At 34.9% G+C, this 16,234-nt stretch overlaps 2 protein-coding genes across 3 annotated transcripts; one reads left to right on the forward strand and one right to left on the reverse strand.

Moving 5' to 3' along the window:
* Positions 1-5,249: 5,249 nt before the first annotated feature.
* LOC129789516 (protein mab-21-like) lies at positions 5,250-8,607 on the forward strand. The gene is made up of 2 exons (XM_055826339.1): positions 5,250-5,744; positions 6,452-8,607. Exons 1-2 carry the CDS (start codon positions 5,542-5,544, stop codon positions 7,344-7,346), a joined length of 1,098 nt encoding a protein of 365 aa, XP_055682314.1. The 5' UTR covers positions 5,250-5,541; the 3' UTR covers positions 7,347-8,607.
* Positions 8,608-9,087: 480 nt separating this feature from the next.
* On the reverse strand, positions 9,088-14,668 carry LOC129789515 (protein mab-21). 2 transcript variants are annotated; one of them, XM_055826338.1, is made up of 2 exons: positions 13,654-14,668; positions 9,088-10,756 (listed from the first exon to the last, which is right to left on the reverse strand). In XM_055826338.1, exons 1-2 carry the CDS (start codon positions 14,405-14,407, stop codon positions 10,407-10,409), a joined length of 1,104 nt encoding a protein of 367 aa, XP_055682313.1. In that variant the 5' UTR covers positions 14,408-14,668; the 3' UTR covers positions 9,088-10,406. The 2 variants fall into 2 exon arrangements, with proteins under 2 accessions (XP_055682313.1, XP_055682312.1); XM_055826337.1 differs by having other exon boundaries at positions 13,642-14,668.
* Positions 14,669-16,234: the final 1,566 nt, after the last annotated feature.

Below are 16,234 nucleotides of genomic sequence, written 5' to 3' on the forward strand. Positions count from 1 at the left end.
ATAGCTGGAGTACTCTAGCTCTTTTGACTGATTACTTCAGCCTTTTGAACCATGTCGCTGGAGTACTCTAGCTCTTTTAGCTAATTACTTCAGCCTTTGAACCATGTGTCGCTGGAGTACTCCAGCTCTTTTAGCTAATTTCGTCAACCTTTTGAACCATATAGCTGGAGTACTCCAGCTCTTTTGGCTGATTACGTCAACCTTTTGAACCATGTAGCTGGAGTACTTTGGTGGAATAAATCTTGTACTTAAGTTTTGTGGTGGAAGAAAAGTTCCACCGAAGTATTTAGTTTGATTGAAAAAATCTCGCTGAATTACATTGGCGAAGGAAATCGTCCACTGAAGTGTTTTGGTGAATGGAAACTTTCACTGATGTACTCTGGTGGAAGAACTCTTCGACTGAAGTAATCTGGTGGAAGAAATAGTTCACCCTTTCGCTGAAGTACTTTTGATTACTTCAGCCTTTTGAACCATGTCGCTGGAGTATTCTAGCTCTTTTGGCTAATTACTTCAGCCTTTTGAACCATGTCGCTGGAGTACTCTAGCTCTTTTGGCTAATTACTTCAGCCTTTTGAACCATGTCGCTGGAGTACTCTAGCTCTTTTGGCTAATTACTTCAGCCTTTTGAACCATATAGCTGAAGTACTCCAGCTCTTTTGGCTAATTACTTCAGCCTTTTAAACCATATAGCTGGAGTACTCTAGCTCTTTTGGCTAATTACTTCAGCCTTTTGTACCATGTCGCTGGAGTACTCCAGCACTTTTGGCTGATTACTTCAGCCTTTTGAACCATATAGCTGGAGTACTCTATCTCTTTTGGCTAATTACTTCAGCCTTTTAAACCATGTCGCTGGAGTACTCTAGCTCTTTTGGCTAATTACTTCAGCCTTTTGTACCATATAGATGAAGTACTCCAGCACTTTTGGCTGATTACTTCAGCCTTTTGAACCATATAGCTGGAGTACTCTATCTCTTTTGGCTAATTACTTCAGCCTTTTAAACCATATAGCTGGAGTACTCTAGCTCTTTTGGCTAATTACTTCAGCCTTTTAAACCATGTCGCTGGAGTACTCCAGCTCTTTTGGCTGATTACTTCAGCCTTTTGTACCATATTGCTGGAGTACTCTAGCTCTTTTGGCTGATTACTTCAGCCTTTTGTACCATGTCGCTGAAGTACTCCAGCTCTTTTGGCTGATTACGTCAACCTTTTGAACCATGTCGCTGGAGTACTCTAGCTCTTATGGCTGATTACTTCAGCATTTTGAAAAATGTCGCTGAAGTTCTCCATCTCTTTTGGCTGATTACTTCAGCCTTTTGTACCATATAGCTGGAGTACTCTAGCTCTTTTGGCTAATTACTTCAGCCTTTTAAACCATGTCGCTGGAGTACTCCAGCTCTTTTGGCTGATTACTTCAGCCTTTTGTACCATATTGCTGGAGTACTCTAGCTCTTTTGGCTGATTACTTCAGCCTTTTGAACCATGTCGCTGGAGTACTCTAGCTCTTATGGCTGATTACTTCAGCCTTTTGAACCATATAGCTGGAGTACTCTAGCTCTTTTGGCTAATTACTTCAGCCTTTTGAACCATGTCGCTGAAGTTCTCCATCTCTTTTGGCTGATTACTTCAGCCTTTTGTACCATATTGCTGGAGTACTCTAGCTCTTTTGGCTGATTACTTCAGCCTTTTGTACCATGTCGCTGAAGTACTCCAGCTCTTTTGGCTGATTACTTCAGCCTTTTGTACCATATTGCTGGAGTACTCTAGCTCTTTTGGCTGATTACTTCAGCCTTTTGTACCATGTCGCTGAAGTACTCCAGCTCTTTTGGCTGATTACGTCAACCTTTTGAACCATGTCGCTGGAGTACTCTAGCTCTTATGGCTGATTACTTCAGCATTTTGAAAAATGTCGCTGAAGTTCTCCATCTCTTTTGGCTAATTACTTCAGCCTTTTAAACCATATAGCTGGAGTACTCTAGCTCTTTTGGCTAATTACTTCAGCCTTTTAAACCATGTCGCTGGAGTACTCCAGCTCTTTTGGCTAATTACTTCAGCCTTTTGAACCATGTCGCTGGAGTACTCTAGCTCTTTTGGCTAATTACTTCAGCCTTTTGTACCATATAGCTGAAGTACTCCAGCACTTTTGGCTGATTACTTCAGCCCTTTGAACCATATAGCTGGAGTACTCTATCTCTTTTGGCTAATTACTTCAGCCTTTTAAACCATATAGCTGGAGTACTCTAGCTCTTTTGGCTAATTACTTCAGCCTTTTAAACCATATAGCTGGAGTACTCTAGCTCTTTTGGCTAATTACTTCAGCCTTTTAAACCATGTCGCTGGAGTACTCCAGCTCTTTTGGCTAATTACTTCAGCCTTTTGAAACATGTCGCTGGAGTACTCCAGCTCATTTGGCTAATTACTTCAGCCTTTTGAACCATATAGCTGGAGTACTCTAGCTCTTTTGGCTGATTACTTCAGCCTTTTGAACCATATAGCTGGAGTACTCTATCTCTTTTGGCTAATTACTTCAGCCTTTTAAACCATATAGCTGGAGTACTCTAGCTCTTTTGGCTAATTACTTCAGCCTTTTAAACCATGTCGCTGGAGTACTCCAGCTCTTTGGGCTAATTACTTCAGCCTTTTGAAACATGTCGCTGGAGTACTCCAGCTCTTTTGGCTAATTACTTCAGCCTTTTGAACCATATAGCTGGAGTACTCTAGCTCTTTTGGCTAATTACTTCAGCCTTTTGAACCATATAGCTGGAGTACTCTAGCTCTTTTGGCTAATTACTTCAGCCTTTTGAACCATGTCGCTGGAGTACTCCAGCACTTTTGGCTGATTACTTCAGCCTTTTGAACCATGTCGCTGGAGTACTCCAGCACTTTTGGCTGATTACTTCAGCCTTTTGAACCATGTCGCTGGAGTACTCCAGCTCTTTTGGCTAATTACTTCAGCCTTTTGAACCATATAGCTGGAGTACTCCAGCTCTTTTGGCTAATTACTTCAGCCTTTTGAACCATATAGCTGGAGTACTCCAGCTCTTTTGGCTAATTACTTCAGCCTTTTGAACCATATAGCTGGAATCTCTAGCTCTTTTGGCTAATTACTTCAGCCAAATGAGGCTATTTTGACTGAAGTACTGTAGCTAGATTTTTATTCCACCAGAGTATTTTTAAGAGTGTATAGTATATGCTGAAACGTATCATTACAAAATAATTTTATTTATATTTTAATTACAAATAAATTCTAAAAAAAAATATTTTCAATGTTGTAAGGACTTAAAGATAAACTTTAGGTTCTTTAGCTATAAATTGGTCTTAAATCAATATACGGAATGCTCACAATGTGCCCTATCGCATTCCGCATCCACCAGATTGTTGATTGTTTGTGTGAAAATCACACAATGGGCACAATGGGAAGTGCCTATGCATTAATTTAATGCAGGGGATGTAAAAAAGAAAATTTCCACAGGGAAAATTTATCGAGAGGGTGGATGATGGGATAATGGAACAGAAAAGGGCATGATTGCGAGACAAATGTAGAGAGACACACCAGAAGTTAGTCAAATAAGGGTATAGAAGGATTGTCTAATTCTATTTCACGGGTCTGCTTCTCTTCCTGCTTAGCTGTGTTGCACATAGGGTAGGCGAAAAATTCCGGACGTTGCAAATGAATTACAATCTAATGACATTAACCGACCCACTCTTCGTCCTAGAGGAGGGGAACAATAATTTCTCCAAAGCGAAATGAATGCTTCAATAAATGCCAGAGAGATGTGATCTTTCTATTAGTAGGCACTCAAATAACTTTTATGTGTAATATAGATCACATGCCACATTAGGAGGCTAACCCATGCTTAATCCAAAGTAATCCGTGTACCTACTTGTAGAGGAAGAGTTTAGAATTTAGAGCAGAGAGGGGAAAAATGGTTGATTGTCGAGTCATTTTGGAAAGAGAACGATAATTCTGAAAGATGAATGAGAAAAGGTGAATCCCACAAGATTTAACAATTAATATTTATTGTAGGGAATAACCGTGGAATATTCCCATTTAAGTGACAAAAAGGAATTTATGAAAGTGAATTTGCTGAGCTGTAGCCTGTAGCCTTATTTGAAATAATTCTAAAACAAGAAGGGATGCTCAAAATAGATTAAATGCCACGAGAGTAGAAGAGATGCAAGAAGCCTCAACTTAAATGAATTCACGTGTTGGCAAAGAGATTTGTGATTATTTAATTGAATAATTGAACTCACACTTCCGTCGTTTTATGTGAGTTAACATTACTATGCAGTCAGGGGGAGTCATTCAGAAAAATCTTAAAATAATTTTTTTTTAATTATAAACATTTTAATCGATGATTTTTGAATGAGATTTTTTTTCGTTTAAAAAATTCACAGCTTAACAAAAAAACGAACGTAGGATTAAATATAAAATTATCGTACTTGTAAACAGTAGAGGTGCGGTATAAGGTACTAGGAGCCTCCATATTGTTTCCTAGTAAGATTTAAGGCTTAAGTAAAAGATGAAATCTGACTTTCGACTAAATATCCCTATAATATCGTCTCAATAATTTATTCTCACTTTTATGTTAAAATAATCTCTGACTTTCCTTTCAAATTTTTATTAAAAAAAAGTATAAATGAAACTAAGAGAAAGAGAGAGAGAGAACTAAGATTGATTTATATTTCAAGCTTTCCAAGGACTAAGCGCAAATTCATGTTAATTGTAATTTCCTTTGTTAATTCTTCTAAATCCAATTTTTTATAACATTTAGCATAAACATTAAAACTGTACACAATATAATTTACATTACCTAAGTTATAGAAAATTCCTAGTTTGACGCCATCTTTAATTTATCCCCTACCTACATTGTAGTTATGTACATATATACATATATTTTATTAATTTAGTAGCTTCATCTCCCCCTTTGGAGTACAAGACCCTTCTTAGCTCTATATTGATTTTTTTGACCCCCAGTGCGCAATCTAACGTTCTGTGAGCCCCATTTATTCTGATATGTTTGTTTTGCCGGTAAAAAGAGACAGCCTGAGGGCTGCGTCTTCCAAATGCTCCGCCCAATATTCTTCTCTCTGTTTTGTGTGAAAGAGAGAAAAATATTACTCAATGTTTAAGCCCGAGCATATCTTTTATGCGAAACATCCAATATTGCTCTTAAAGTACTCGGGAACCATCTCTTTTCACCTGAATCAACTCTCTTTCGCCGAATCGAGTCAACAGACTCAACATTCCCATATTCTGTGTTGGAACTCTCTTCCCATCTTGACGATGGCTGGCAATAAATTCGATTGAGATCTCTGTAGGTTCTGACCAGAATCACATTTTGCACATTTCCGGCGCAAATTTTCAGTTTTATTCAGGATTAGTTATCTCTCTACAGATAAAATTTGTACAAGTAAAGCGTTTGTGTTTGCCAACAGGACTAAAATGTGAGATAAGAAATTTCCTAAACTCTATTAATTTTATGCGAGTTATGTTGACGTGTTGAATATTTTCATTGTGAAATATTTGTTTAAGTGCCAGATATGTTGGTGCCTCCAGATATGGTTGCTCCGCAATCAAAGTTAATTTATCAAATTAATAAATTCTGCACAGAACGTGTTCAAAATCGAATGGTACAGCTGAGTAAGACTATTTTTGAAATTTGCAAAATTGTTCAAGATATCCTGAGAGAGGTTGAAATTCAGGAGCCCAGATTTATATCAAGCTTGGCTGAATATAATGGAAGGTAATGTAAAATGTTTAAAATGAACATCATATTTTAATATTTTATTTTAAGTCCTCTTCTTCAAATAACGCATTGTCTAATAATAACAATTTTCCAAAAATGTTAATGAAAAAAACTATTTCCAAAAAATTAAAATACTGAATTTTATTAAATATTTGGCCTTTTAATAAAAGATGAAAGAGTTTTTTTTTATTTTTGGGTTCAATATTACCGTAAAAAATGATAAAAAATTTTCCATAATTATTAGGTACACGAATTTTATTTATAAAAATAAAAGTTTTATTCAAAGAGTCGTAATCAGACTATTGTTACCTAAAACAAAAGTCCTATGTACATTAAAACTAATGTATATATAATAATACTACAAATAGAGATTTTTTTTATAGAGAAATTTTTTTAAAGACCTAAAATTCTGTATAATTACAGAATTTTAAGATCTTTAAAAAAGTTTCTCTTATTTGTAGCTGCGCATATAGCCCAAGTTGTTGCGCGCTGTGAAACCTGCATAGAGATGATATTTGTAGCTACTGTAGTTCATTCATAGATAGAAAAAATATTTTTAATATAAAACACAATAATATTCTGTGCTATTTGGGGGAACCAAAACAACCCTATCACGTAGCATAGAAGTTAAAATTAATGATAGTTTTATTTTTTTAATTCTCTGCAAATAATATTTTACTACATATTGAAATTTCTTTTAACAGATATGAAGGCCTAGATGTAATCTCACCTTACGAGTTTGAAATCGTTCTCTATCTTAATCAAATGGGTGTCTTCAATTTTGTGGACGATGGCACACTTCCGGGCTGTGCTGTATTAAAACTCAGCGACGGTCGCAAGCGATCAATGTCACTCTGGGTGGAATTTATCACAGCCTCTGGGTATTTGTCCTCGAGGAAGATTCGCTCTCGCTTCCAGACACTCGTGGCTCAGGCATGTGATAAATCATGCTACAGGGATATTGTAAAGCTTATTGCTGATGTGTCGGAAGTGAAGTTAAGGATTCGAGAACGATACACTGTACAGATAACACCGGCCTTCAAATGTTCAGGTATTTGGCCGAGATCAGCATCCCACTGGCCACTACCTGGCATACCCTGGCCACATCCTAATATTGTTGCTGACGTTAAGAATGAGGGATTTGATTTACTTTCGAAGGAATGTGCTGCACTTCAGGGTAAGAATAATGCCATGGAAGGGGATGCATGGATAATGAGTTTTCGCGAAGCGGAAAATAGGCTCTTGTATGGAGGATGTCGCAAAAAGTGCTTGAGCATTCTTAAAACACTAAGGGACAGGCACTTGGACCTACCTGGTGAACCTATAACATCGTATCACATGAAAACTTTACTTCTATACGAGTGTGAAAAGCATCCACAGGAAATGGAATGGGATGAAACATGTTTGGCGGACAGAATCAATGGGATACTACTGCAGATGATCTCTTGTCTACAGTGTCGTCGGTGCCCACATTACTTCTTACCTAGTCTCAATCTCTTCAAGGGAAAATCTCCAAATAGCATGGAAAATGCCGCAAAGGAAATTTGGAAATTACTTAGAGAGATGTTAACAAATAGCTATGCATTTGAAAAGCTCTAATCTGGCTATTAATGTTTTTCTTTAATATTATGATGAGTTAAAAATCTAGTGAAGAAAAAAATGTAAAAACAGTTTTCTAATACTTACCAGTGATATTAAATTGTTTGAATTTGTTATCAAATTGAAATAGAGTTACATTTTCTGTATCCCCTTTTCTGTAAAGGAAATCGACACCAGCGGTTTGTTATCCGCGGCAAAATGAGATCTCTCTGTTGATGTTCGGAAATATTTCACACGAAAAGCAATGCATGGAATTGAGTAGTTCAAATGAATCAACATCGACACAACAGTCAAGAACTATTTAATATGCTGGTGAGGTAATCAATAAACACATGTCAAAGACATGCCTGAAGAACGCGCTAAATGTGAAGTCCAACTTCCATCATGAAGAGTGCCACTTTAGTCAGTATGAATTGCCATTGCAGGGAACAAGGGAGAAAACATTAAGACTGAAATGGTATGAATCTTTTATTCTCCCGCGATGCTTAACTAAAGTCAAAAAGGCCGTACGACGCCGCACAGCAAGGAAAATGAGCAGAAAGAAGAAACACGAGCTGGATTGTCTCATGCTAAATTGATTTATAGGCTCTTATTTGTATCATAAGAAATTGAATTAATTTCGCAAATTATTTCACTCCGCCTTTTTTCCATTAATGACAAGCCACAGTAATTATGTTTATATGGGCGTCTTGAAATGCAAAATTTTGAGAGAATGTCTTTAGCAAAAAAAAGTGATCTCTATTTCAAAATGTACATATTTGACAGTTCAATTTTAATTATATACTTACTACTTTTTTTACGTGCGTATTAGATATTTGAATTAATATTCAAATACGATTTAAATCATTATACCTATTTAAAATCTTTCTAATTAAAATAGATATAAAAGACTTTTTTGACAAAAACAATTATGATTCTTTATTTTAAAAAAAATAAATAAAGAAAATCTATTAAGTGTATGGAAAATATAATGTTCCCCAATAGGCACTTTAGTTAACTTCGATAAAACATCAAAGTTGTATAAATTATTTAATATTCCCCCAAATATATCTAAAATTATTTTCTTTAAAGAAAAAAATTAACATTGTTGCCGAAGTTTCTCAAAGTTCTATGTTTCAAATTTTAGGATCATAACTTCAACATGCTGCATTATTGAAATTTTGCATATACACTCGTTTGTAGTGGGGATAATAAAGATTATTATTACAATATGTCCAATATGTATATATTTATATACAAATACAACAAATACTTAGATAAATATGTAAATTTTTCGGACTAATTTGTGAAGTAAACTGAAAAAGGCGCCAACAGATATGTATATGTATTTCAAATGAATGATCTTATATGTGAAGAAAATAGCGATTAAATCTTCATAATGGACTGCAAATGGAATGCATGTTTTGGAAGAGGCAAAATGTGGGTGGAAAAAAATAAAAAAAAGGAATTGCTCCAATATTGGTGTGTCGAAATATTTCTTCCAGATAAATTGTTTGAGCGATAAAGCACAGAACATGAAAGGATTTCGCAAAAGGTTTTATTTATTTATTGTATAAATTCTGTCTCGATGTTTCTTCGAGCCATATTTTTCCTTTAATGCACCACTCACGATACTTTAAAGCATCGAGAAATCGCATTTAAGCAATATATTGGATATTCTAATCTAAAACCCATTTGTCGATGGTAAAATAATAAAACGACTATTGTAGTTTTCTTTCAATATTGTTTCATGTAAATTGTATTTTATTTATTTTTTGTGTATTGATCAATGATTAATGCTTTATTTCGAACCACAGAGATTTTTTTTACAAAACATAGGAAAAGAGCTATGACAAAAGCTTTAATATTCGTTCACAATTAAGGAATTCATTTAAAAAGCGTAAAATGTGTAGGTATATGGAATTTTATTAAATAAATTTTAATAAATCAATTTTCAGGCCTAACGTCCCTTAACGGGATCTTCAGGTCACAAAAAAAATAAAGCACAATTTTTTTTTATTATCATTTTTCGAATTATTAAATAATAAAATATGTATATGTCGAGTTAATGGGCCATAAAAATATATGTGATTTTATAAAATACAATATTACGCTTTTCTCGTGAATACGGTAAATATATAAAAATATGGTAGGTGTATTTCTATTTTAGTAACATTTTTAACTATGTACCTATGTCCTGAAAATACCTAACAATTTAAGTTTAAAATTAAATTAAAAAACAGAGATTGAAAAAAAGTAATAAATATAACCTAATCACAGAATAAATACGCGCTAACGTTTTAAAGTATAAAAAAAGGATTAAAAAAAATCAAACTCACAAGTCTTAGAAAAAAACTAATGTTTATATATATTTATTTATATTATTTAATAGAGGGTGACTTTATTGAAACTCTCCATTGGATTTTTCTTGCAATATTTACACCAAGTAAATGATTTATTACCTCTATTACGTAAGTCTTTAATTTATTCAGGATAGAAAGAGCTATTTTTCATTTAATTAACTAAAATATTATTAGAAGATCTTTTGAAAAATAGCTGAGCTAATGACTTTTTATTTCTAAAATTCTTTGAGTTTTTTTAATTTATTTATATATCATGCATATTATGTAATACATGCGTATTTTCTGAACTTTTATTCCTTGAGTATTTCTGAGTGAAGAAAATATTGCCGTGCTTCTTTTGAAAGAGTTCCTGAAGCAGTTAATCAAAAGGAAAATCATTTTGTCAACCAATATTCAAATTATGGATGAATTATTATATTCTGAGTAGAAAATTTAGATAACATTCTCATTTTCATTCAATGCAAAAAATGCGATTGGAATGTTTCGTGACTCCTGGCTCCAACATAAATAAAATCATACATTGTTCTACCGACGGGGAATTAGCAATTTTTTTTTGCAAATTTACACACACCTTCCATCCACATTACTTTTATCCGTAAACTTTCACTCCACATTTTTTTTTAACTTTCCTTATCACCAAATCGCACTTTTTATGGCTTTCACACTTCACGTTCACTTATTTTTTTCTTAAATAAATTTTACATCCACATAATCACTTTTAGAGCTCCTCCAGACACCTAGTATTGGTTAGCATAATCCGTGTGAGTCGCCACACTTGTTTTGATGCATTTTCCAGAGCTCCTGGTGATTTTCCCTTAAACAAGTCCATGTTAGGCAGGAAGTAGTGCGGACATCGACGGCACTGCAAACAGGAGATTAGTTGAAGGAAGATGCCATTGATCCTGTCTGCTAGGGCGTTCTCTTCCCATTCCATTTCCCGAGGATGCTTTTCGCACTCATAGAGAAGCAATGTTTTCATATGGTACGAAGTCACAGGATTTCCAGGCAAATCCAAGTGGCGATCACGGAGAGTTTTCAGGATGCTCAGGCATCGACGCCTACAGCTGCCTGCAAATTTATTAGCATTAAATTCAATTAGGTAATATTGAAAAAAAAATTAAATCATGTTATGCATTTATATATAATTATATTTCTTGAATTTATCGTATAGAGCACATTATTATTAAATACGATAAAAAAAAATCTTGGCAAGTGAATTTTACAAATTGTCCACGAAGAAAGAACGCGGTCAGAGAATAGAAAAAAATTGACTAATATTAAAGAATAGATTTAAAAAAAATTTTTGTACAGAACGAAATAATGAAGAATAACAAAAATTTGAGAGGGAAAGCAAAATGTTTAAAGAATACTTTTAAATGGTGGCTTGTAGGGTAGGATCATTGTGTTTGTGATCAATTCCATCGCATTTTCGATCAATATACAAGTAGCCATACTTAAAATCGCAAACTGCACGACTTTAAACTGCTCGCAAACTCTATAATCTCAACCCCACTGCCCATTTAAAGTTGTTATCTTAATATATGAAGCTGAAAAGTCTGTCTTTTTTTTTTACCGTTTGTGGCACATGAACTCCTCCAAAACGGCTGGCCCGATCGTTATTAAATTCAGTATGGAAGTAGAGGGGGAGTTACAAGTGATATGTAGGATTCCGACCCCACCACCCACTAATATACGCTCCCCTATAACAGTTTCAAATGGAATTTGCTCACACGTGATTGAGGGCTCGGGTTGACTAGTTTTTAATATTTCGATTTTAGATCAGAGTAATTCCTGCTCTAAGATTTTGTTGTCTTTAGTTTTTTTTTTAATACAGCATCTTTTTCTGTTTTGAATTATGATATGTTTAATAATTGAACGAATTGAGCTACTTACAATTCTATAAATATGATGAAGTTTTTGAGCTTACTTTACGCATTTACAATTAGCTGTTTCTTTTATAAACAGCCTGTTTCTATTTTAACACATGAAAAATATTTTTTTGATGATTTAGGATAAATCCTTCCGAATTGCGTCAGCCAAGGGACGGTAGGTCAACCCAAACAAATCCTTTCAATTATGGCCCCTAAAATTGAAAGGATGTGTTTGGGTTGACCTACCGTCCCTTGGCTGACGCAATTCGGAAGGATTTATCCTAAATCATCAAAAACATTAAATTTCCGTCAGTATCAACCCGAACATGAAAAATAAAATAAAAAAATGTAGTCAATTGTGCATAATACCTAAATATATATTTTTTTATTTAAAAATATTGTGGCACTACGTTTTTTTATTTGGTTAAATAAAAAAAAACATGGACAAGAAATATTTTTTTATATAAATCAAATCTTTAATCTTCAATCTATATCTTCTTCTATGAATAAACAAAAATCTGTTGGTAATCGCGTCTGCACAGCTATGCATTCTTACACTATTCGTGCGATAACGATGAAATTTGGTACAAGCGATTTCAAATGACAATACTAATTTCTTCCCCTCGAGTCTTTCTTCAAGTAGCCCCCATATAATATTCATGCTTTTTGAGAATTTTTCAATTTGGCGCACGAAATGCTGTATGAAAATAATTTCTTCTTTATGCTGTACTTATTTAAAATCGACATGTGGCCTCAAAACAATACAACTGTTTTAGGATCCCTAAGAATAATAGTTAATAATTAATTAACTCATAATTTAGGAACTCTTTCGATATCATCTCTATTCACTCAATTTTCATGCATCTTTTATTTAATATGTTTCGCCACCATTAATTTTTATCTACAATTTGCGGTAAAAGGGGATTGACCGGATGGGGGGCCTGCGCGTGCAATCTAATATCTTAAATAATCTTTTTAATCTGATAAATCTCAAAAGTTTTAATCTTAAGGACCAATGTGACGTTTCATTCCATAACCGTTTGGTTGTTATTTTTTTTTATTTATTGAGTCAAAACCAATACAATACTGTGTCCTTATAAAGAACAAGAATGTTGTGTTCTAAAAATTGAAACAAATAGTATCTTATGAGTTATTCCTTATCGGATGCTTAGAAAATTTTATAATTTTCATGAACTCGTCTGAAATGGCTAGACCGCTATTAATGAAATCCGGTATGGGGGTAAAAGCGGTCAATACAAGTTCAAGCGCTATGTGGGATTGCGCCCCAACTCCCCCTCCCTTTATATCGCCACCACAAAATTTTACCTTAAAAGGGTTAGATAACGGCTTTTTTTTATTCTAAAGAATATGTCCCCATCGCCCAGTAAAATAAGCTCCCCTATTACAGCTTCAAATGTAATTTGCTCCCACGTGATTGAGGGTCATGAAATAGACGCAGCTCGGCAGTAAGCGATTTTCTATTTTCACTTTAATTTTTTTTCTGGGACACCGAAAATAGCATTTTTTGTATGTTACTATAACCCGACTTCCCAATCACGTCTGAACAAAACCTGTTATCCGATCATTAGCAGGTAAAATATGATTGAAAAACGATTTTTATGTGGGGGCGCTTTTTTGAGGGGAGAGGGTGGAATTCCGTATAGAGCTTGCAACTCGTATTGGCCCCTTCTGCTCCTTCCTTTCATTTTTTTTTAACTTTTTTTTCACAACGTGTGAGTTCATTTGCCACAGCAGACAGACTGCCTTTTGATCAAGAATAATTTTATTCAACTTAGAGGATTTACAAAATCCTCTTTCCCACACCACAGAAAGTTTCCTTATGATGCATAAATGGACACATCACTGTATTTTAATTTTACATACTTTTTTTTTATCGTTTCATGCACCAAAGCCAAGAGTTTTCTTATGTTAATATTGAAGAGTTTCATCTTGTTTTACATTCGCAATGTGATGTGCTTTTAAATAATTCACATCCATTATATAATTAATATGGATTATTCACTAATAATTTTAAATATTTTGCGACCTTTGCGAAACTATAGCACTATAAATTGATCATACGTAAATAATCACCTTGCAGTAGTCGATTTTCCGCGTCTGTGAAGCTCAATACCCACGCATCCCCTTCCATTGCGGAATTCTTTCCCTGAAGAGCTATGCACTCCTTGGAGAGCATATCAAACCCTTCAGTCTTAACTTCAGCCACAATATTGGGATGTGGCCAGGGTATCCCTGGCAATGGCCAGTGGGATGCTGACCTTGGCCAGAGACCGGCACACTTAAATGCCGGCGTTATTTGCACAATTATCCTCTCACGGATTCGAAGTTTAACTTCAGTGGTATCAGCGATCATTTTCACGATGTCCCGATAAGCGCATTTATCGCATGCCTGAGCCACGAGTGTCTGGAAGCGAGAACGAATCTTGCGTGCAGACAAATAGCCCGAAGCTGTGATAAATTCCACCCAGAGTGACATTGATCGCTTGCGGCCGTCGCTGAGTTTTAATACAGCACAGCCCGGAAGTGTGCCATCGTCCACAAAATTAAGGACACCCATTTGATTGAGGTAGATGATTATTTCGAATTCCGTCGGGGAGATGACTTCGAGACCATCATAGCGGCCATTGTAGTCATTGAGCGAAGATATAAATCGAGGTTCCTGAACCTCAACTTCCTTCAGCACATCTTGCACAATTCGGCATACTTCCTGAATTGTTTTATGTATTTGAGCTTTTCGCACCTGTACTCGATCCGTACAATACTTATTCATCTGATACACCATTTTCGACTGAGCAGCAATCATATCGGATGGAACTAGCATTTTCATTCCTCTTTCCAAATTCACTACTCTGAGTATTTATCCTTGTACTCTGTTATGTATGTATGTTATATATATAGTGTAGACGATCCTTTTATTTAAAAAAAAATCCTACAGTTTGCCGAAACGTCGTAATGGCATTTTTTCACTTGGACTGAGCTATATGCAACACTTCATCCCACCTTGGGGATCTCACACGCACGACAAGTCGCTTCTCGCCGCTCTCTGAAGCACTACTGGCCCAGGTGGCTGATGCGGCGCCGTGCAAGAGTGTCGGACTGTTGCCGTCTCACCATAATCGTTGTCGTGGAAACGAGACTCTCGAGCCAGTTCTATGCTTCTTCCTGCAGCCTGCGCGTCTGTTGGTGCCTGTCATGTGGCTCCTCCTCCGGACATGGTGTGAGAGAGAAAACTCCACGGTCTGGGATTATTTGCATAACGGAACAGAAGCACTTCGCGCAAGAGGCGATTTACAATAGTCAACAGCCATATCAAGTCGCCACACAGTACAAGGAAAAGGGGAGATAAGATCTCCGGACCAGCCTTCCAGCCATCGATTTTTCCATCCACACTTTCCTCCAAGAGAAACACAATGGTGGCAGTTTTTTTTTGCTTATTTTTCATTTCGACTGCCTCATCATAGACCGCAGAAAAGGATCAACAATACAATGATTAATAGTTATGGAATTGGGACAGAAGAATTTACCATTGTTCTCTTGAGAACGGGCATTTTTTGTTGAATAAATTAGCAACTTTTTGTTTTATTTTAGTGCTATTTACTGGAAAAGCCTTATATGTATGTATATGTATACATACTAGGTTAAGATCTGCATTAGGTATACGTATATATAATGCAGTAAGAATTTTTCTAAAATAAGGGGTATTGAGAATTGCGAAGAATTTCGAATGCAAGTATGATAAGTATTTTCTTATACCGAGTTTTCACAAGATTTAAATAACTTGTTTATTATATGAACATAAAATACAGTGCAAGTCCACATCAACGAACAATTGGATGTACTATTCTCGCGCATTATTTTTAAGATTTCGAGAGCATTTTCAAAATCTTTTCAAAAATATTCTCAAAAAAAAAATTCTAAACTTTATGTACAATTGAAAAGTTAAATAGATTTTTTTCTTTTTTCATGGATAAGTGAACTTGAGAAACACGATAGGTAAAAATTCATACACTAACAAATTGTATCAAGACAAAATTTTTATTTTCTTTTTATTCAAATCAAACCTTCTCTACAGCTCATAGATTTATTCTACACCGAATTAGTTATTCTTTTTTTTTTTTTACATAAAATTCAACATCCGTAAAAAGAAGTAAATTCTATAGTTTAAGCATCGAATGAAGCTCTTGGTTGGCAGTTAGATTAATAGATGCTACCACTTTTCTCATCTTTTTTTCGTGTTTTTTTCTGATAAAATTCACATAAAATCTGTAGCTATTTCTTTTCTGTTTTTTTCTCACAAATTCACCTTTTAATCTTAATGTGTGCCATTTGTGTAGTATATTGGTAAATGTCTCGTTAGAAGCACAATTTAGTAGATTAAGTGGTGAAACACCTTTTCTATAAACTCTTATTTCTTGTGTACCAGTGTGTCACATATTCTCATCATGTTAAACACGAGATAAAATTCAAATATATTCGATCTCAAGAAGGTGAGAAAGAAAATTTATTGAAATTTTTATTTACCTCTCAATGTGACATGCTCATTGATTTTCTTTTTTATGAAAAGAATTTCTCTCATTCTTCATTGGAATTTTCGTTGAATATGCATGGTGGGTTTTATTGGTAGAATTTTGCTATCATTTTCTAATTGAATAAA

This window comes from Lutzomyia longipalpis, chromosome 2, assembly GCF_024334085.1.
Source record: "Lutzomyia longipalpis isolate SR_M1_2022 chromosome 2, ASM2433408v1".
Taxonomy (NCBI): Eukaryota; Metazoa; Arthropoda; class Insecta; order Diptera; family Psychodidae; genus Lutzomyia; species Lutzomyia longipalpis.

Bases quoted from the DNA above. Each gene is read 5' to 3' on its own strand.
- LOC129789516 (XM_055826339.1), top strand. From the start codon at position 5,542: ATGTTGGTGCCTCCAGATATGGTTGCTCCGCAATCAAAGTTAATTTAT. The intron at 5,745-6,451 runs GTAATGTAAAAT...TTCTTTTAACAG, and splicing joins TTGGCTGAATATAATGGAAG to ATATGAAGGCCTAGATGTAA.
- LOC129789515 (XM_055826337.1), bottom strand. From the start codon at position 14,407: ATGAAAATGCTAGTTCCATCCGATATGATTGCTGCTCAGTCGAAAATG. The intron at 10,757-13,641 runs GTATGATCAATT...ATAAATTTGCAG, and splicing joins ACTGCAAGGTGATTATTTAC to GCAGCTGTAGGCGTCGATGC.